General features: G+C 45.6%; 1 protein-coding gene across 1 annotated transcript in view; it reads right to left on the reverse strand.

Moving 5' to 3' along the window:
- The window catches only part of LOC147658894 (glomulin-like), a gene marked incomplete at its 3' end in the record, with an annotated part of 250879 nt that overhangs the window by 114553 nt on the left and 113374 nt on the right, over positions 1-22952 (reverse strand). Inside the window, exons 5-6 of the mRNA XM_086952048.1 lie at positions 13334-13453; positions 7485-7593 (exon numbers count right to left, since the gene is read on the reverse strand). Coding sequence (XP_086808174.1) covers positions 7485-7593; positions 13334-13453 — 229 coding nt within the window. The remainder of the gene's footprint in view (positions 1-7484; positions 7594-13333; positions 13454-22952) is intronic.

Below are 22952 nucleotides of genomic sequence, written 5' to 3' on the forward strand. Positions count from 1 at the left end.
GGTCTCTAATCTTACATGAATTATGTACAGGAATGTTGCTGATCTTTACCTTAGAAGGTCTTTTTTATTATGGAAAGAAATTAATTGGCAGACGTTTTTTTGCTTCTTTTGATGTTTTTAAAGTATTTAGGTGGAAAACCTTTCATATCAATAAACGCATTCAGTTCAGTTCAGTTCAAAAGCTTTTATTCGATTTGTACATACAAATCATACAAGCAAAACACAATTGAAATATTAAAAATCACGAATAATCTTTCCTAAAAAGGGGAAAAAGCTGAAGTGCAGCAAGTAGAAAATAAACATGCCTCTATAGGTCGACATGATCTTTTAAAATACACGACGTTCTTACATAGACTACCTAGGAGTCAATAGAAATTACTTACTAGGCATTTACTGGGAACTGTATATTAAAAAATTGTTAAATAATCATTCAATACTGCGGAACACTGTAAAAATACCTTAGTACAGACATTGATATAAAATTCAAGGAGAAGTAAAACATATATATACAGACAGGGATAATAACATTAATTTCATCATAAATAAACCCTGGCAGCTGTATAGCACAAGTACAGACAGGTCAGTAAACAATTTTTAGAATACGATACTTTTCCTGGCAGCTGTACATTTTAAAATAAAAGTAGCCAAGAAAAAACAAATCTCCTCGTTCACTAATAAGGATAAAATTATCAATGCTGTTTGTGTGGTACGGATGTTGTATTTGATAAAGATTGGTTTAAGGTATTTAAGCCTAAAATACTGGTAAAATTTACAAAAAAGTAAAAAATGGCAACTACTCTGACGCGAAGTACCATCACACGGACAAGGTGTGTTTGAGCTAGTCTTTGCGTTTGGAAAAGCAACCAAGTGGTGTACAATACCCAATCTGACCCGTGTTAAAACATACTGGTGAGAAGGGCGGGTCACAAACACAAGATAGGATTGCAATCCAGGAGCTAAATTTAAATCTTTGTATAATTTCAGAGTAGCAAGATTTCCAGCAGCTTTGTCTCGCTCAGCCTTACGAAATTTAAGGAACGTTATCTTAATTTCTTTTTTTGTAATGGATACAACCTTTTCCGGCTCACAGAACACATTAATGTTAAACAAAAGTAGATACCAATGGTGGATGTATCTTAACCATAATACCCGTGAGGAATGATCCAAACCTATACAATCAAGGATAATATCCTGAGTGAATCGAGTCTCCGACTTAGCCCAAATAGATCGCCACAATAAAAGTGGCCGAACTGCTGCTAAGTCAGAGATATACTCGATCCCAACTTCGTCATGGATCAACTGTATGGAGGCGGAGGGAGGAACGCATAATAGCCTCCTTAAGAACTTATTTTCCTCCTTCTGCAAGAGAATACCCTCACAGTGACCCCACACCCCTGCCCCATACAGAGCAGAGGAAACACAACATACATTATATATGTTCATCATATCATAGATACTTCTTGAGCCGAGTTTAGAGGCAAAACGAAAGATGCTACTGGTGGACCGTAACATTTTTATTTTTACGGCATCAAATTCCGCATTCCAGGACCCACTGTTACTATATGTTATTCCCAAATAACAAAAAGATTTAACAGAGGTCAGCTTTTCCTTATCTAGGAAGAAAGTATGTTTTACCTGCTTGGCTGCCTGACCACATGACATTACGTATGTCTTAGTTTTATTCACACGAAGCTGCCTAGCTTGTATAAACTGTGTGAAGTTATCAATAAGGCGCTGTAAGCCCAACTGTGTACGAGATAAAAGAACAGCGTCATCCGCATAAAGTAACAGCGGAACAGGTTTACCGCCAATCAAGGGGGCATCTGCTAAAATGTTGGTCAGGGATCGGTCTACACCATTAATAAAAAGGGAAAATAAAAGCGGGGCTAAAACACAACCCTGACGAATGCCCCGAGACACTTTAAAGAACGGGGTACATTCGCCAAGGGTGCCATAGCGGACTTTACATGAAAGTTTTTCGTATAGTCTGGCTAAAAAATACACAATTTCCCTTGGTGCCCCTGCATCAAGCAGAACCTCCCAAAGAATACTATGGTTAACCAAATCAAATGCGCTGCTCAAATCAGCAAAACATAAAAAGAGGTTGCCACTTTTGGCCACAGTATATTTACTGATTAAAAGATCCAGGTTAACGCATTGGTCCAGTGTACCCAGACCTTTGCGGAAACCATATTGGACTTTAGTTAAGATGTTAAAATCAGTTACCCAGTCTTCTAGCCTCTTTAGCAAAATCCTGCTCATCACCTTTACAGAGGCATCCAATAGTGAAATTGGGCGATAATTAGAGGCCTCTGACTTATCGCCCTTCTTATGTAAAGGGATGATAATCGATTGACCCCAAGTAGAAGGGAATTCATTTTCAGCCGCACAATTAAAAATCCTTGTCAAAATGGGAGCCCATAATGCTGTTTCATCTTTATATAAATCCAGCGGGACCCCATCGGGGCCAGGTGCCTTGCCTCCTTTACTCAAAGAAATTGCTTCCTGACATTCTTCCAATGTTATAGCCAACGAAAGGGGCAACCATGAATTTGTATCTGGTGGTGGTAATTCAGATGTTGGCCCTTCAGGGTTAAATATTTTCGAAAAATGAATAACCCAGTCGCTACATGCCACATATGAGGTCAGTTCTGGAACATTTTCTCTACTGAGAAACGGACTATTTATCGTTTCCCAATAGAGTTTGCTGTTTTTAGTCTCAGCAGCCTCCCTCAGCTTGTCCCACGCCTCAGACTGTAAAACCCTTTTCCTATTATTAATGGCTAATTTATAACTAGCCCTGAGGTGCTGTATCACAGTCTTAATGCGTGGTTTGGTACCGAGCGCTTTCTTTAGGTTGCGGAGGGCGACGATACATGTCTTGTCAAACCACCCCTGCTTTTGACTACTATTGGCTGACGGGGACTTAGTAAAGATACCCTCAATAATGATATTCAGAGATACAAAACATTCAATTAAATAGCCAGAATCACTGTCATCATCTAGACAATAACTAATTTGATTCTTGCATTGGGTGACCACCTCCTTCTGCTTAACTTTGGAATTTGTACTGGTCCATTTAACCCTAAGGCCCTTTGGTCTAGTAGGCACTATATCGGTTGTACATTTACCACCTGAAGCTGTTGAGGTGCCATGACCCAAGAGGGTAACCCTTAGGCTGTTGTGGTCACTGAGACTTTCCTCGTTCACATATAAATCAGTGTAGTCTCCACTGCTAGACAACAAGATATGATCAATAAATGAACCTGCATCTCTGCCCGTGAATGTAGGACATGGAATTGCCCGGTTGTTGACATTGCAGTTTAACAGGGTCATATCTAGCATGGCTAGCATATTGTTTAGGGTGGAACCATAACTACAGTGTTGAAAATGAGGGGAATCCTCCTTCTCCCCCCGGTCTCTCCAGTGACTATTTAATGCTACATCAAAGCCACAAATATTCCCGTTAGATAGATGGCAAGGCTGCAAGTTAAAATCCCCAGCCCATACCACCTCAGCCTTTCTTTTCGAGATATCTAAAGCTTTAATGATTTCCTTTTCTAAAGGCAGTAAAATATCCCCCCTGGTGGCATCAAAAATGTTATTATAAAAGTTAACAATAACTAAGTCAATGTTCTTTCTGCATTCCACCCTTATAACTTGGCTGTGTGTCCCCACGGTTGTACTATATTTAACCGTACAGTCACATAGCCTAGTTGACACTAACAATAAAAGGCCTCCCTTAGCCCTACCCGAGCTGGATTTGGTTGCACTAAGACAAAAAGATACATACCCTTCAATATTAATAGGGTCTGGACACCACGTTTCCTGTAGTAAAATTAAATCAAAACCCTCGCCCAAAAAGCTGGTCCAAAAGGGTGTACCCAATTTACTAGCAAGACCGGCAATATTCCAGGAAATAAGGGAGATTCCTGCTGGTTTCCCAGCATTACCAGCAACAGATAACTCCTGCTGGTTTACTGGTAATAATGAAGCAGGACCCTGTTCCCGGAAGATGGTAACCGGACTTAGGCTAGGGCTAGCACTAGTTGTACATATATCCAGGCTACCCTGATTGCCTATGAGCTGGGAAGATCTTAATGGAGACAGTTCAATAGAATCGTAAGGTACGACTGGCGGCTTGGCAGAGGGGAAGGAATACTCCTTCTCAGAATTAGGGTTATTAAGATCCGATGCTTCTAGTGAGCTGAGTCAGTCTACCTCATCTAGCACGGCATATCTATTTGGGTGGGCGAATTGTGAGGACATGGGAACTTGAGAGTGGGGCGGGTCCTGCCACGTTTGTTGCCAAGAATATTTATCCAATTGAGGTGGCTGAAAGGATTGCGGCCATTGGTAAACTGGCTGGGGTAAAGGTGGCGGGAAGTGAAAAGGGTGTTGCCAGTGGGCTTTTGCTTGATGCATAGGAAAAGGTGGGGCATTTGGGGGCTGCTGCTGTAAATTAACATGATGTGGAAAAAAAGGGGGCGGATAAGGTGGTTGCAACCAAGATTTAGCAGGTTGCTGTGGAAAATATCCGGGTCCACTGTTGCTTTGAAAGGTGGGACAGGGGGTGTTAGATCGTGCAGGCTTTGATAGAAAATAAGACAGGGGAAGTGGGTTAATTTGGGTCGCAGGACCACTATTGGGTGCATTACACACGTAACTTGCTGCCCCTACATCCCTAAAATTAACAGTTATTACGTCCCCTACTATTGATTTCTTGCTTCTGCCCACCCAATCCCCTCTACGTACGGTAAGAATTTCACCGTTCATGTTGTTAGGTAGGGGTTTATGTAGATGGAGCCATTGAGCACATTTATTCCTAAGCTCGGTAAACGATTCTTTTACTCCCTCCTTTAATGGAGGAACCGCCGTCAACACGACTACAAACGGGGAAACCTCTGGCGGTAGGTTTATGGACCTAAAACGTGTCTGCTTGGGTTTGGGCACTTCAGGTTTATTTATAGTAGGAGGTGCCGAAGTTGAGCTAGGTTTCCCTGCTGCATCTTTAGCTTGAATAGTGGGGGTAGCAATATTAGTAACAACAGAAAGTTGGGTCGCCTGGACAGGAGTATTCTCTTTTGTAATGTGGACAGTCATTGGTTGAGCGGGAAAATTCCCTGATTGCGGCTTTGGGGGTATAACTGGGTTCCCATGGACTGCTGTACCTTGAGCCGTATTTAATACACCTTTGGGGGCCTGAGTACTCGTTGGACATTCAGTGGTTGATTCCAGGGTCCCTTGCGACTGGACAGACACTTGTACCTGCTTTTTTTGTGGCCATTTAGATTGTAATAAAGAAGTAAGCCTGTCCACTTTAGAAATTAAGGGCTTAATTTGGGCTGCTAAAGTGGCTTCTAGGTCTAGTTTTAAGTCTATTACCATGTTTTGCACCCAGCACGGGATACCTGATGTCAATTGAGGGGTAGGGGAGATCAAATTATGATTCCTTACTTTACTTTTACCCTTCAAAGTGGCCTTATGGGGTTTAGGAGCCCTTCCCCGTGGAGCAATGGGTACTGAAACTGTATCCACAACCTTATGCCCACTCAGACTCGGCTCCACTTTGTCAGGTGACTGACAAGTTTCGAGATCTGGCGTAGCCTCCAGATCTTCAAAAGACGGGTCCGAGTCTGATGGGGCAACCGATAGATCTACAGTATTCGGTACAGTCGAAACATGATTAGTGGACAAAGTTATAGGTAATGAACAATTATTCACAATCTGCGGAACAGGAGATTTAGCCTTTGCCAAAGGGCCCAAGGATGAACGCCTAGCGTTAGCGAGGTCCATAGAGACTCTTTTTTCCAATAAAACAATACTTTGATCAATAGTCTCATGTACGCGTGAAATAAAAAGATCAATAGGACCAGTCACCTGGGCTACCGCCGTAGCTTTTTTCGCGCAACTTCGAGTTCTGTTGCGTATGGTCGACATCTTGGGTGTTAATTTCCAGGGGTGAAGACGCAAGAGTGCTGGGCCAGGGCCGTCCTCTGCCGTCCTTGAACGGCCTTAAACGGCCCGCTCTTTGCCCGGTCTTCGCCCCGGTAGTCGCCCCGCGCGCGTCCCGCGTGCGCGTTGTTACAGCAGAATATATGGGAGAGACAGGTGAAGGGGCGGGAAGAGGACCAGCTGCGGCCGATCAGCGCCGCGCTGCCTGCTGGTCCTCGCAGTCCCGCCTCACGTCCTGCTGGCTCAACAAAGCCGCGTTGGTGCTTCCAAGCACTAGGTTGATGATCCCGCTGCACTAGGCTGCAAGTTGACCTGGCCTGCGAGCGGCACCCGCGAAGCGGGGGCCGCGAGGCGTAGGTCTCAGCAACAGAGGAAAGGAGATGAGGGTTCTGCACTCGCTGCACAACAGCTGACAAAGAGAGTCCCAGGCAGCTCACTCGGCACGATGTATTTGACCGGTGGAGGGGCGGGAAGAGGACCAGCTGCGGCCGATCAGCGCCGCGCTGCCTGCTGGTCCTCGCAGTCCCGCCTCACGTCCTGCTGGCTCAACAAAGCCGCGTTGGTGCTTCCAAGCACTAGGTTGATGATCCCGCTGCACTAGGCTGCAAGTTGACCTGGCCTGCGAGCGGCACCCGCGAAGCGGGGGCCGCGAGGCGTAGGTCTCAGCAACAGAGGAAAGGAGATGAGGGTTCTGCACTCGCTGCACAACAGCTGACAAAGAGAGTCCCAGGCAGCTCACTCGGCACGATGTATTTGACCGGTGGAGGGGCGGGAAGAGGACCAGCTGCGGCCGATCAGCGCCGCGCTGCCTGCTGGTCCTCGCAGTCCCGCCTCACGTCCTGCTGGCTCAACAAAGCCGCGTTGGTGCTTCCAAGCACTAGGTTGATGATCCCGCTGCACTAGGCTGCAAGTTGACCTGGCCTGCGAGCGGCACCCGCGAAGCGGGGGCCGCGAGGCGTAGGTCTCAGCAACAGAGGAAAGGAGATGAGGGTTCTGCACTCGCTGCACAACAGCTGACAAAGAGAGTCCCAGGCAGCTCACTCGGCACGATGTATTTGACCGGTGGAGGGGCGGGAAGAGGACCAGCTGCGGCCGATCAGCGCCGCGCTGCCTGCTGGTCCTCGCAGTCCCGCCTCACGTCCTGCTGGCTCAACAAAGCCGCGTTGGTGCTTCCAAGCACTAGGTTGATGATCCCGCTGCACTAGGCTGCAAGTTGACCTGGCCTGCGAGCGGCACCCGCGAAGCGGGGGCCGCGAGGCGTAGGTCTCAGCAACAGAGGAAAGGAGATGAGGGTTCTGCACTCGCTGCACAACAGCTGACAAAGAGAGTCCCGCATTCATTACAAAAGAGGACTGCGATGACAAATCTGATAACGGTTTCATAAAATGTACTTGAATACAAATATGTACAGAAAATAGAGAAACACGTTGATGCGAAGGCGTCCCAGGAATACAGTATAATAAGAGCCTTTTTTAATTTAAAGATTTGATGTAGCTATAAACATTGTAAAGTATTTTGAAAATGGATACCTGTTTGCAGAGGCTGAATCAAAAGTAAAATGATCTTGGATATGTCTTCCCCAGTGGCATCTTCGATCTGTTCAAGTAATCCCAGTAAAAGCTCTTTCGGATTACATATCTAAAAGGAGTACAAATCATAAATATATTTTGTGATCCTGTGTCTAAATGTTAAGACAGACAGTACGCTTCACAAAGTATGACAGAGACTTTGATAATTTAGTTCAGCTTAAAGAATATCAACTCATAGGCTAGCATGTACAATTTTAATGGGCACTGGATAACATTAATAGGATGGTAGATGTTAAGACTAGGCAAGCAAGAACAAGCATTTACAATGCAACGGTCTCGCCTTTGAAAAAGTTAGAGCTATTGGCATTGTAAATGACAACATTTTTATTTATGAGTTGGTTTTGAAAATAGATAAATAAATTTACAATGCCAATAGCTTAATCTCTGGCAAATGCCACACACAAACACACAGACCCACACAGAGTCCCACACACATACATACCTACAGAGCCACACACACACACAGAGCCACACACAGCTACAGACACACACACACACACACAGCCACACACACTTCATCCACCCACTAAGTCCATCCACCTAGCCACCACTCAACTCCATTCATCCACTGACTCCATCCACCCAACCACACCTTGTCAATGGTAGTAAGCACTATATAAATACAGTTACAAAACAATACATAAAACGAACTTGTGCAAGTACATGACACCTTAACGAACCACAATCACTTGCTCTGCCTTGGTCCAGGCGTAAAAGCCAGTCGAGGCCTAAAAATAACAACAGCTGGTAACAGTAAACCAGTGAATGTCACGGACACTCCCCCTAGCTGTGTTTTTCAAACCCCCCTGAATGTGCAGTCTATGCCATAAAAAGTCTTTTCTGAGAAACCCAGTGTTTTAACGCTACCCGGAATTTATTAACATTACTCTCGGATTTACCCTGTAGACAATGGCACATGGAAGACGGGGTCACTGACGACAAGCCCCTTTCTATTGAGGTCACAACTGAGTTTTTCCATGAATAAATGTAAACAAAGACTGCTCCCAAATCATAACCCAGATACAACTGAACGTGAACTCTGTGGAGAGGCCGCCGCCGATTATGGAAACCAAAAGCCACAACCCTAGTTTCTTTGATGTAAAATCATCTGCTTCACGATGTATGGAGCACGGTGGAAGAGACGGAAACAATTTCATAATATGATACCCAATACCCGATCCGTTGGCAGCCGCAAATTCTGAACCGCATCACCCCACAAAGGGAAACAACAACAACAACAAAGGGCCAACCTAAGCTTAGACACTTACTTGCTGCTAAGGAAGGGCGAGGAAAACACTAGGCGCGTGTGAGCTCCCGGCAGGCATTTCAGGGGGAGAGAGACCAACCGATCCCGGCAGCAGCTCCGAGGGCCGGGGACCCTTAGGGGGGGTTTGCAGAGTTGGCCGGAAAGCCGTGCTACCTCCCACTTGTGAGCAATACCCTCTCCCCCCATCAGCTCGCAAGGGGCTGGGGTGCAACATGCGGGGGAAGAGGGAGAAAGTCGAGCCTTGCTGCTCCGCATCCCCTGGAGAGGCAGGAACGTGTGGGTGGGGTGGCGAAATCCTGCTAGCGTAGCGCTTGGGGAACACTGCGTTGGGCAGTCCAACTTCTGTCACGGTTTCTGTAGAGTAGATCCCGGCCGCCCTGTTGCATGGTCTTACTCCTTGTCCAGCGTTCAGGGGCTGGCGGCGGGGCCTCGTGCAGTGAGGTAGCCACGTGCACTTTATCGCCAGACCTTGCCTTGCCCATAACTTGGTTCAGTCCTGTTTCAATACCACCTTTACCATACAGTGGACCATGGTCATTCCGGGGTGGAGGAGTGCACGGGTCTGGGGTGATGCCGCATGCCCTGCAGCAATAATCTGACGGTCCCTGTACGGGCCGGGTTGGGGCGAGCGTTGCGCACGGCCTCTTTTGCCTGGGGGGGGGGGGGGGGGGTGCGTCGGAGGGTTTAAGCAGCCCGGTGCAGGGTTTGTTTGCAGTTGTGGGTAGGCCTCCCGGAGACACAGGCTGTCCAAGCCAGGAGGGGGCGCAAGGGACAGACCATCCCACACCCCCTCCCGAATTTCCAATATAGATTTACCGTTGCAGGCCGCAGAGCAGGGCGTATCCCGATCGAGTCAGGACTGCTGAGTGGGAGCTGCTGTGGCCATGTGGGCTGTGCGTAAGCACGCCCCCCCCCCCCCCACCAACCACCCACCCGCTCCCAACCCCAAACACCCACCAGTTTCACGCCTGTGTATCTGGATGATCTCCACCTTAGGGTGTTTTCTTCCTCAATGGGTGGAACTGTTGTCAAGGCTTCAGTTAAGTGTGTTCCCGGCATTTTCAGCAGCGCGACGGGGCAGAAAGAGCGTAGAGTGGAGAGCGTTCAACTGAAGACTTTTAAGTCCCGGGTTCAATCCCGGGTTTAGGCAGAAGAATTAGGATGAGCAAGAAGTCACCCATTTTAGCAAAAAACATAAGGTGTATTCAACTACTTTAGACACTTACTTTCTGCTGAGGAAGGGCGAGGAAAACACTACAGCCAAGATGTGCGGTGACTTCAGGGCTGTGTGAGATCATCTGCATGGTAAATGTTGATTAAATGCAACCTGGCTGCGCATGCGCATCAGTGCATTATAGCCTGTGGTAAGAACGTGACTTGGGTGAGCAAGTTGTTTTTACACTGGCCTCAGCTGGAATCTGTGCAAAACTTATTTATTATATTTAAGCATATCACCCTCTTAAAATGTAATTTTGAAAAAGCTATTACAATTTGAGAACAAGCACTTACCCGAGGACGATTTCTGGACGATTTCTTCCGGCGGGCGGCGGTCGGGGAAAATGAGTAAACGCCTACCTCCGAATGACGCAGAGAAAAGGGGCAGGACTTAAAAAAAGACCCAGAAACGCCCCCGAATCGCATCCTGACGGGGAAAGAGTGATTGACAACCATGTCTTTCAATGGCTAGCCTCCATTTATGGAGCTAGCCAATGGAAGAAGGAGCGGGTTCAAGTCCCCAATACTGAGATAACATTAAATTTCGCCTGCGCGAGCACTGCTGCGCAGTGCTACGGCCAGGCGAAACCTAAAAATGACTAGACTGGCAAGACAGTGACCTCATGTGCTAAGCTGATATGTACTGGGTGAAGTTTCAGCTTTATACCCACTGAACCACGTTTTAAAATTGATTTTGTACATATTTACACTGACTGTTCGACAACACTCCTATCAAGTAATTGTTAGGGTAAACGAAGGGAGTTAGAATTGTAGAAATGGCTTGGATCATTTCTTAATTTTCAAAATAGCAAAGATAAAGATTTTTTTTAATAACTGTTAATTGAAATGTATAAAAATATACAAAATCATAGATCACATTGGTCATTGCTCAAGTAAACTTTTTATCTGACTCAACTAAAAGATATACAGTAAAGAAATCAACACAAAACCAAAACATTTTAAGCTCTCCAAGTGCAAAGCTTCATTGTTGCCTAGGCGAAGACATTAGCAGAACATTTGACTTCAAAGAAGTTAGCAAAACCTTACAGCTGAGGCACTCCTCAAAGTTCAATAAGATTTGTAATTTAGAAGCAGAACAATTCATGCACCAGTGTGATTGCCGACAGGTGTGCCATGCACTCCAAGCCATCCCCATCTGCAGTATTTTCTTTTCTTTAGTTCAGCACAACTGGAAGTTGTCCAAGAGCAGAAGAGGCAGTGATACCGAGCAGTGTACATTTAAAACAAAAGACATAGACCTCACTGATAAAGATTTAGCAAAGATTTTTAGGGACAACATGCCCCATATTGGCAGACAGAGTGTTCTAGTCAACAGCATTACTGATTTGGCACTTACATTTATGCTCACCTTCAACCTCAATGACTATATTTTAATGTATAGGTGCCCATTAGCATAGGTTATAAACTCATATCTCAAACATCAATTAACCCCTTCCATGCTGATGACGGAACGGTTTCGTCATCAGCATCGGTTGAGCTGTGCTGATGACGGAACCGTTCCGTCATGACTCCGCCCGCGCAAGGCGGAGTCAGCACAGGCGGGGAATACGCCCCGCACGCAAGGGGTTAAAGGAAGAAGTCAAAATTTATCATTTGTACCCTATGTTTTGTGCGGCATAAACATTTTGCTATTGTCTTAAGAAAAATTGTTTTAGTATTACTCCCTAAAAGAAAATGCCCAATTGAACTAATTCTTCAAGCGTTTACCCATGCTTACTCTGATCTTAATCTCTATTCTTTTCAGATAATATTTTTCTGCTATAATGATAAATTGTGTATTAATCTGAAAATTAACTACTCACTTATTGAAGGTACTAATGCTTTTTGGTTTTCAAATTAAAAGTTTACATTTTTTTTAAAAATGGGCCAGATTCATAAAATAGATAGTTGAGTTAGTGTGGCCTCCTTGCTCAAATTGCTTACCTTAGGAGTGAAAAACCACTTTTGCCATGCACAAAGGATTTACTCACACAAGGATATTCTCCGGAGTAAATCTATTTTCACAGGCTGACACTCCGCATTCCAGGGTTGGAGTACACTGCGAGTGTGTGTACACCCCAAAAGTAAACAATTGTAGTTGCTTACAAACATCTTTCTGAACCATTACCATCCTGCTGAAAATTTAAAATAAATTCCTCACAGCAGTCTGAGTAATGCCTCTCCATGAGGGTGTAGAAAGGGAAATTCCCTAAATTAGTCAGGGGTCTAAGTAAAGGGTTTTAGCACAGGCATAAATGTGGTTTCAGTAGAGTGAAAAAAGGTGGCATTACACAGAGGCAATGCCACTATCCAAACCTAATTTTACAACATGTACAATAAATCATATTGAACTGCCTTAAGACTAACAAAAACGGAAATCACAGATGTTTTCCAGAAAGTTTCCTGGAAGTGTGTACATTTCCCAAGGTTTGAGGTGTACTTTGTGGAACTATTGTGAATACTAAAGTTAATGAATGAATTTGTAGTCATGTGAGGTTGTAACCTTGGGGGTTGAGGCCCTAATTACGATGTCGGTCTGAGTTGCAGTCTCGGTGTGGGAACTAAGCGCGGTAGGTCTGCGATTCCGAAAACCCAATTACAATACATACAATGCAACTGCACATGGTGCAGTCGCAAACTTCCATTTCCCGATAGGAGCTTGTGCTGCAGTCAGAAACTGGTCGCAGCACAAGCTCCCATAGAGAAATGGGTGTTCCTGTAAATCCATGCACCGCATGGTAGGTACCTGAAGATGCCTGCCACACGGTGCAGGGATTTACAGGGGGTACCATAGGGGCCCCCAAAGTGACTTTCTGGAAAGCCTGACATGAAAAGCGTGTTAGAAACTGACATCATAATCTTGACGGTGGAAACGCCGCCCGTAGTGGATTATGTGTGGCCTCCGACTGGTTGACTGACTCCTTAGGCCCGTCGAAGCCAGTCGGTCTGACCGGTCGGTTTAAACTCAGACCGCCTACATAGTAATTAGGCGGCTGGACTTCCAACCTAGGATGTCAGTCGGGCGTTTCCGACCGACATCCTGATGACCGCCATTAGTTGGTAAGGACAAATGTATTACAAACCTTAGCCGGATATGCAGTACAGATACGATGAAAAAGATAAAAAGCCCTAAGTCGAGCAATTAAATTTCAGTTGAGAAAGAATGTTAATTGTTAGTTAATGAACAAAAGAAGTATCCTGCAATTGCAGCAGTTAGGATTTACCATGTTAGATTGTGATAATATCCAAAGATATTTGATCATCAGCTTCAATCTCCTCATAAGGCATGTCATCAACATGTACATACCTGCACCATTTGATTTATTATCTTCATGCACTCTTTACGTTTCTCATTGTCTTGTTGGTGGAACTGAAAACATTTAACAACAGGGCTGACAAGATTCCAACCCATGCTTTTGAAGATAACCTGCAAACCAAGTTTGAAAAGAGCAGCCAATTAATAATTATACAATCTGCTGTCACCAAATGCAATATAAGATATGAGTATATACTATGTAGAACAAGGATAACATATATATATATACACACACACATATATATATATATATATATATATATATATACACACACACACACACACACACACACACACATATATATATATATATATATACGCAAAGGTCAAATAAAGTTGTTTCCCCAAAGCTCTCCTCTGGGCCTCTGACTTCTTGCTAGGAAAGGGGTCGTTGTGGCATATATATATATATATATATATATATACATATATATACATATAAATATATCACAAGACGAATACAAACAACAATAATAAAATCATAAGGAAACTAATACTGCAGATCCCTTACTGAAGACAACATAAGAACGTATAATTCACAAACAGTGGACAGGTGTATATAAAATGTCTTCCGTTAGGTTTACACCAGCTTATATCACTCATATACTGAGCCAATGTTCAGAGTTTCTGCATATGTGTGCAATAAAAAATAGACAGAATTTCTTTTTTTTAACTTATATAATGATGGGAATCGTACTCTAGCACTGTGGTTTTCTGGTGACCAATTTCCACTGATATTCTGAAAAGGTAGGATTTAAAAACAATTGTAGATAACATTGTGAAAGAAACATATGTTTTACTGGGACCAAGACCAACAAAACTGACAAGTGTGTTAGAATGTTGATTGCTAAAACTAAGTCAGCACTTACCTGATCAATTGGCCCGTTTCAATTGCGAGTATGGATTGAGCTACAGTTTGCTAATCTGGCCCAGGAAAATTTCAGTCTGACAGTGATCGGATTGGACGAGTTGTATTCTTCCACTGCTACCTTTAGGAGACTCTTATTTACCACTATGTAGAACATCAAACCCAACATGACGAGCAATAGCAAGAACCCACACACTCGATGAGACTGCATGTGGTTCCATGCTTCCTCTCCTACTTTCCCAAGTGCAGCTCTGCCTTCCCACTCTCCAACGAGCTGATTTCGCTCCCTTTCCCCACCTGCCAATGTTCCCTTCTCATGTAGAGCCGAGATAATGAACAATACAAGCACAGGTCCACCTACAGCAAAGTTGGGCTACACTGCGGAGAATCTGAAAATGAACCAGAAGGCAATGCAAGAGTTTTTTTTGGAGAGCACATGCTGAGGTTTCTCTGGGTGACAATAGACAGGGTAAAGGAGGAAAATATTTTGCCGATAGCCACTCACTGGCTGCTGGAGGCCTCTCTTCTGAGCAGTCTTACTGGAGGTTTTAGAGTGACATAGACCATAAAACATAACGCCATGTTGATTTCACACTGCTCAATGTCTTCACTCCGTCAATGCACAATTACCGGTTGTCACCTAGATGCAGCCCTAAAATGGACAGCTACTGTCAGGTACTGAGTACCTGCACTTCCTTAATTTTAAACTAAGTGTATCTCCACTACTGGTGCTACTCAATAACAAACTAGCACTCTGGAATAGTGGGTACTGCACTTCCGTATAAGCACTGCCTATATATACATTTGTATTGAAGGAAAACTCTCTAATGTTACATCAGTAGAGACCACCGATTCTGCTCCTATCATTGTTAAAATAACAATTTCCTAAGTTCCTACTTATGAGGGTCATAATATTAAGTAAACGTGTTTTCTAGTGCACGTTTTCCCAACATGTTTGTTGTGTAGTTTTATGACCACTGTGAGCACATAAAGGAAAGGTTATTTTCCCTACTGCACCAAAATGTCTTTGAGGTGATATCACGTTTTGAGAGCTGGGGTATAGGTATAAATGTGATGTATCTAAAACACACACATTGGAAGTTGTTGTATCTTGAGTCTTACTACTGCTCAGCTAGAATGCATGTGATGTGGAATGTTGGATGAATTGAATGTTGGTGGTTTGTGAATGTCAGTTGGGCGAGGGCTGTCCTGCTGCTCAGCCCTCACCCAACTGACATTCACAAATCACCAACATTCCATTCATCCAACATTCCACATCACATGCATTCTAGCTGAGCAGCAGGAATACTCAAGATACAACAGAAGTCATGATTTGAACCTAGATTTCCTGATTTGGGCATCTATAGCTTACCCAGTGGACCACAACCTCCCATACATGTGTCACTGGCACTTGACATATGGCTGACCTCCATTTTTAGCAGCAAAGTACCACTATTTATTGTTCCTCATGAATGATGTTTTAACCTGTTGACGAGAAGACTACACCACAATTGTATGTGAGAAAGTGGTTTCGAACACAAATAACTACCTATAGTGTCATCCTCTATATTCAACCTAACCTGGTGTTCTACATTGATGATCAGATTAAATAACAACTGGATCGAAGGTTTTGGTTCTTTACGAATTAAAATGCAGTGTTCTGCGGTCTTATGAAACAATGAGAGACGGGAGACACTGTGCACTCACACTGACCCACTACCGCAACACTGTGCGCAAACCAGCACTATGACGCTGATTACAAATTAAAACAACTCCAGTCTCCTGCACTGGCGCACAACCAATGTGTGCACCTGCACAGGAGAGCGGAAAGTTGTCACATCGTGGAGCAGTTCTGTGAGAGTTCACATCCACTGGAGACAGACTTTGTTTTATTTCACCTCAATACTTCCACATAGTCCGCAGCAGTCAGATAATCGTGCAGTTCTGTGAACTGGCACTGAAGGTCTCCCAAACGATCATTTATTCTCCGAAACTCTCACCAATGATTTTTGCACTGGTGCTCAAACCCCTCGCTGCATGGGTCTGTTGAGACCTTCTAATATCGGGTATACAAGGAGGAGGGAATGGGAAGAGCGAATTTCCCTATATGCGGACGATATGCTCCTCTTATGCCACTACCCCATATGGTGCTTCACATATTCCAACTGATCAGCAGCTATTCCGGATACAAGATCAACTGGAACAAATACCTCCTCTTCCCCCTGGTGGTAGGGTGACCAACCGTCCGTAAATTTCACGGACAGTTTGTAATTTGGCTGTCTGTCCGTTGTCCGTGAAGGATTCTTTAACGGACGCCATTTGTCCGTAATTTTAACCGGGCACAGCTTGCCCCCACCTCCCTTCTTGACTTGATGCTGTATGAAAGCTCAGACCCCCAGCAGCACTGTAGAGGCACAGCGGGATGGCAACCCTCACACCTCCAGCCCTTGATGAGCTGTTAAGAGGTGCTTGAAGGTGACAGAGGGGGGGGCTGCAGGTTCAGGAGCAGGGGGCATCCATTCACATGCAAACAGCCCTGAATGCGTCTTGTATCTGCTATTTAGAGGGGCCTCACACATTCCATTTCTACCCAGGGCCCCAAACATCCGAGACTCGGCCAGATTACACCCCTGATTACACCGAGGCAGCACGTGCTTCTCTTCACCGAGCTTAATTACTGTCACTAATTTGTAAGCAAACCTCGGTTCTTCAAACATGCATAATGTAATACAATAAAGAAATGGCACAATCGCACCCACACTGATTAACAAAGTATGGAGGACAATCAGTTCAATCAGTTCTCTTAGAGCATCTCCTGTAAATCCGGTGGGGGATGGCATTTTGGACAGAGAGCCTGTCTTCTCGTTGCCTTATGAAGGAGGGGGCGAGAAGCCCAAGATGATACTAGAATACTACATGCCCACCCCTGTGCCCACCCTGATGGATCACGTTCCCTCTCCTGTGATGACTCCTGCTCCTGTCCCCCCATGTGGTGGCTCCAGTCCACCCCCCCCCCCCGCCTGTGATGGCTCCTGTCTCCCATGTTGTGGCCTCGTGCCCCCCCCCCCCCCGCCTGTGATGGCTCTTGTCCCCCCCTGTGGTGGATCCTGTCTCTGCCCTGGGTGGCTTCTGTCCCAGTCCTGGAACGGCCCCTGCAGCGAGGGTGAAGCTCTGATGGGCCTCTTCTCAAAAGGGCTCAGCTCAAAATTAATATGGAAAGGTGGGCGAGTAAGTAAGTGAAGGGATGTGTGAATGGCTGGATGAATTAGTGAAAGGGTGAATGGATGAATGAAAGATTGAATAAATGGATGAGAGAGGATAGATGGATTGATGAGTGAGGGGAAGGATGGAGAGAAAATGTAAATAGCTGGATGTATGGGTGGAAGGGTAGCTGGATGATTGATGAGGGGAAAGATGGATGAGGGGATGGATGGATGGAGGGGAAGGATGAATGGATGAGGGGCAGGATAAATGGATGGGATGGATGGATGGGTGAGGGGAAGGATGATGGATGAGGAGAAGGATGGATGGATGGATGGAGGGGAAGGATGGATGGATGAGGGGCAGGATAAATGGATGGGATGGATGGGTGAGGGGAAGGATGGATGAAAGGAAGGATGGATGAGGGGAAGGATGGATGGATGACGGGAAAGGATGGATGATGAGGGGAAGGATGGATGGATGATGAGGGGATGGATGGATGGATGGATGATGAGGGGAAGGACAGATGGATGGATGGATGGATGGATGATGGGTGGGTGAAAGGATGGATGGATGGAGAGTGGGTGAAAGGATGGATGGATAAGTGGGTGGGTGAAAGGATGGATGGATGGATGGATGATGAGTGGGTGGGTGAAAGGATGGATGGATGATGAGTGGGTGGGTGAAAGGATGGATGGATGAGTGGGTGGGTGGATGGATGGTGGGTGGATGAAAGGATGGATCAGTGGATTGGATGGTGGGTGGGTGAAAGGATGGATGAGTGGGTGGGTGGATGGTGGGTGGGTGGATGATGGGGGTAGGTGGATGAGTGAAATGATGGATGGATTGATGGATTTATAAGTGCAAGGGTGAATGAATGGACATATGAGTGAAAGGGTGGTTGTAAGGATGGATGAGTGAGTGAAAGGGAGAGTAGATGGACAAAAGGATGAATAGATGCGTGAAGGAGTGAAATGATAGATGGATGAGTGATAGGGGCAATGGATGGATTCATGAGTGGATGAGTAGATGGATGGATGGGTGGGTGGATGGATGGATGGAAGGAAGGCTAAGTGAAAGGGTCGATGGAGAGAGAAAGGGAGGATGGAAGGATGACTAAAAGAGTGGATGGGTGGAAGGATTAGTAAGTATGCGCCGAGACACCTTCGGGTATTTGTTTGCGCAATAAAATAAAAATCTCGAAAATAAGTGAAAGGATGGCTGGATTGGTGAAAGGGTAAATGGCTGAATGGATGAGTGAATGGATGGACGGGATGAAGAGTGGATGGATAAGTGTACAGATGGATAGGGTGAAAGGGTGGATGGATGGATGGATAATGGAGGTTGAGTGAAAGGATGGATGAGGGGATGGATGAAGGGATGGATGAGTGAAATGATAGATGGAAGGATGCATGATGGATAGGTTTGCAAATGGTTGAATATGTTTGGAAATGGCTGGGCTTACTTATATACTATTGCGCGACCTCTGATGTGTCTGTAAAATGTACCTATTGTCCTGAAGTTTTGTCCTGAATTTTGACCTTATGGCCTGAATTTGTGTCCTGAATTTTGACCCTTTGTCCTGAATTTTTACACTCACCGTCCTGAATTTGCACCAATGCCAGTTGGTCACCCTACCTGGTGGGAGAGTTCCCCTCTCGACTGGCAGAACGCCGCTACTAGTTAGGGATAGATTTACATATTTAGACATTCAGCTATCCAAGAAAGAAGAGCACTTCCTAGTAAACAACCTTTTTTGTTTTTTGTTTTTATTGGCATAGTAAACAACCTTTACCCGCAGCTGGAACGTCTCAAAACGGATGTGGCGCACTGGAGGAAGCTGCCAGTGTGTCTAATGGGCAGGGCGGATCTTTTCAAAATGATGGCACTGCTTGCCTACTGTATATATTGCAAAACACCCAATATAAAATACCAGTGGAAATGTTTCAAAGTATCGAAAGTGAGCTGCATAAACTCCTATGGGACCGAGTTAGCTCTAGAATATCGCTGTGTAAACTCCAAATAAGTATTTATGAGGGAGGACGGTTGGTCCTGAACATCAGGAAGTATTAATGGGCCTCCCAGCTGATTACAATAAATGACTGGGTGTTTGCAGATCGTCACGATCTGGCCTTTCAAGTGGATCATCTAGCGATGGGCAATGGAGGGTACCCTGCAGCGCTATACAGAAGGAGCCGAGTTGAACCACACTTAGGGATATCAATCGGTTAAGGGAGGTTAGAAACCTAAAGGGATTTAAACAGTGGGGACTGCTGAGCATTGACTGCCTGGGAGACATCTGGAGGGGCTGGGCACTGATATTCTGTGATAAAATTAAAATGGAATACATGATGTCAGACACTGAACGGTGTAGATACTTACAAGTGGGAAACCATTCTCTGTAGACATCTGCTTGAAGGGGAGCCATTACTGGAGTATTAACCCCTTGAGGATAGGCTATTGATGGACCCACTAGTAGCTAAAGCCACCTCTTCCACATACAGGAAGCGGATAAATAACTCAACAAAGCCCCTGTGCCCCCTGAGAGAGGCATGGGAGACCGACCTGGGGTAGCTGGAGGACGAGGATTGGGTGGAGGCACTTCAGAGTCCCCGGGAGGTACGAACAATTGTTACTTACCTGTAAACAGGTGGTTCTCCAGTATTGGTGTCTTTCATAGATTCACATGCTTGAATATTCCCCGTCGTCGGAGTGGGAGTCCCACGGTAAATAAAATAGCAATAAATGCTAAATATATAATAATATACAATAAATATATATATATATAACAAGGAAAAACCCAAAAAATGCATACAATAACCATCTGGTACCTAACCCAGAGTTTCCACATAGGAATGCATGGGGAAGAAGAAGTTCCAATGCAGCCTATCCTTGTCATTATGTTAGTCCAAACTGCAGCCAATCAGGCGCCAGCAGCCCTCTAGAACCTTCTCCTCAGAGCTCAAGCCCTCAGATTTTCGTAGCACAGGAGTGACCAAGAGTCTATGAGGAGAAGAGAGCCTCTGAGGGGAGGATGGGAGGGTCGCATGTGAATCTATGAAAGACACCAATACTGGAGAACCACCTGTTTACAGGTAAGTAACAATTGTTCTTCTCCAGTATTGGGGTGTCTTTCATAGATTCACATGCTTGAATATAGAATAGTAAGCAGTCCGTATCCGAACACAAAGTTTCCAGGATGCAATGTATACACAAAAGATTGGAATCAACAGGTGTAAATCCATGTCATAGAAGTTATAAAACTATATGTATACATAGAGAGAACATGCATGAGACTGGAAACCATAGGAGGAGGGTAGAACAGAGGCTCACCTTATTGAAAAAGATTACGGAGCACAGCTTGTCCCACTGCGGTATCCCCTTCAGCCATGGCACCCAGATTGTAGTGCTTCGTGAACGTGTGCCTGCTGGACCACGTGGCAGCTCTGCAAATCTGATGCAATGGAACTCCGGCAAAGAGTGCAGTCGAAGAGGCCACAGACCTGGTAGAGTGGGCTCTCACTGTAGACTGTAAAGGCTTTCCCGCTTTCTGATGGCAGAAAGCAATCGCCGAAGCCACCCATCGGGCTACTGTAGGTTTGGTGACTGGTCGACCTTTTTGAAAACGGCCATAGGCCACGAAGAGCTGATCTGATTTTCGGAACTGGGCCGTTCTGCTGATGTAGAACTTTAAACATCTTTTAATGTCCAAAGAGTGCAGGCGTTGTTCCGCAGGTGATTGCGGATTGGCAAAGAAAGACTTCAATATAACAGGTTCATTAATATGGAAGTCTGACGGCACTTTTGGAAGGAAAGTAGGGTTAGTGCGTAAAAGCACAGAATCCGGTTTGAACTGTAGAAATGGTTGTTTAATCGTGAAGGCATGCATATCACTCACTCGACGTGAGGACGTCAGTGCAAGTAAAAGCGCAACCTTCCAGGTGACATACTTGAGATCTGCGCTATGGATTGGTTCAAACGGAGCAGTCATTAACTGTGACAGGACAATGTTGAGGCGCCACTCTGGAGGAGGACGCCGAACTGGAGGAAAAGTCCGAAGAAGTCCTTTGAAGAATTGACGTATCAATCTGGATGAGCATAAGGAGGCGGAGCCATCATGGCGGAAGCGGGAAATTGCCGCCAGAAAAACTCTTAAAGTTGCATGTGACAAACCCGACTGAGCCAGATGGAGAAAGAAAGGAAGGAGCTCAGCGGGCGTGGCACGCAAAGGATGTACTCCGGCGTCTGCACACCAGTGGCAAAAGCGTTTCCACTTCAACTTATAGGTTTTTATAGTTGATGGAGCCCTGGCCTGAGCGAGGATGTTACGACACTCCTGAGGGATGCTTAGATGTGCAAATTCACAGTGCTCAGGTTCCAGGCTGACAAGCTCAGGGAAGAGGGGTCCGGATGGTAGATTTGACCCCTGTTCATGGAGAGAAGATCCATTCGAGGATGAAGAAGAATGGGTTTGCATTGAGACAGGAGTAACAGCTCTGAGAACCACGCCTGTCGTGGCCACCTGGGAGCAATCAGAAGGATTCGGCAGGGCTCTCTCCGCATTTTCCAAAGTACGCGAGGCACTAGAGGGATTGGAGGAAAAGCGTAGGCGAAGAGATTCGACCAATCCATCAGAAGGGCATTGCCTTGGGACCCTTTGTGGGGATGCCAGCTTGCGTAAACGGGGCATTTGCGGTTCTCTGGAGTCGCAAAGAGGTCGATTGCAGGGATTCCCCAACGGTGAAAGACCATGTCGAGTGTTGGCTGGTGGAGTTCCCACTCGTGGTTGGATGATCGGGATCTGCTTAGGGAATCCGCCAGGAGGTTGGACAACCCCGGAAGATGCACTGCAGTGATTTGGATTTGATGATTGATGGACCAGTCCCAAATCGCCTCCGCCAGGCGGGATAACACCGGAGACTTCGTTCCGCCCTGCTTGTTTATATAATGCATGCAGGTCGTGTTGTCCGTTTGTATGAGAACTGACTCTCCCTGCAGCACTGGTTGAAATTATTTCAGGGCCAGAAAGATAGCCATCAGCTCCAACTTGTTGATGTGCCAGGTCCTTTGATGGAAAGTCCATTTCCCTTTCACGGACAGGTCTTGGAGATGAGCTCCCCAGCCCTCCAGGGAGGCATCCGTCGTCAGTGTTAGATCTGGGGTGTTGGACAGAAAAGACGTGCCTGCTGCTAGCTGGTGTGGTTGTGCCCACCATCTGAGTGCCTTCTTCATGGGAATGGTGATGGAGACCTGATCGTTGAAGGAACCGGTGACCTGACGCCACTGCTTGTCCAGAGCCTGCTGGATAGGTCGTGCTCGTAGTCGGCAATGAGGGACAAGAGCTATGCATGACGAAGCCATCCCCAAAAAAGACTTCAACAAACGGACTGAAACGCACTTCTTTGCGAGAAGTAGCGAAACTAGCCGGAGGATCCTCTGTTGACGTTCCCGGGAGACAAATGCTTTGGCTAAGTTGGTGTCCAACGTTGCTCCTAGGAAATCTTTGCAAGTTGTTGGCTGCAATTGAGATTTCTCCAGATT

This window comes from Lissotriton vulgaris, unplaced genomic scaffold (genome assembly GCF_964263255.1).
Source record: "Lissotriton vulgaris unplaced genomic scaffold, aLisVul1.2 SCAFFOLD_1988, whole genome shotgun sequence".
NCBI classification, from domain to species: Eukaryota; Metazoa; Chordata; class Amphibia; order Caudata; family Salamandridae; genus Lissotriton; species Lissotriton vulgaris.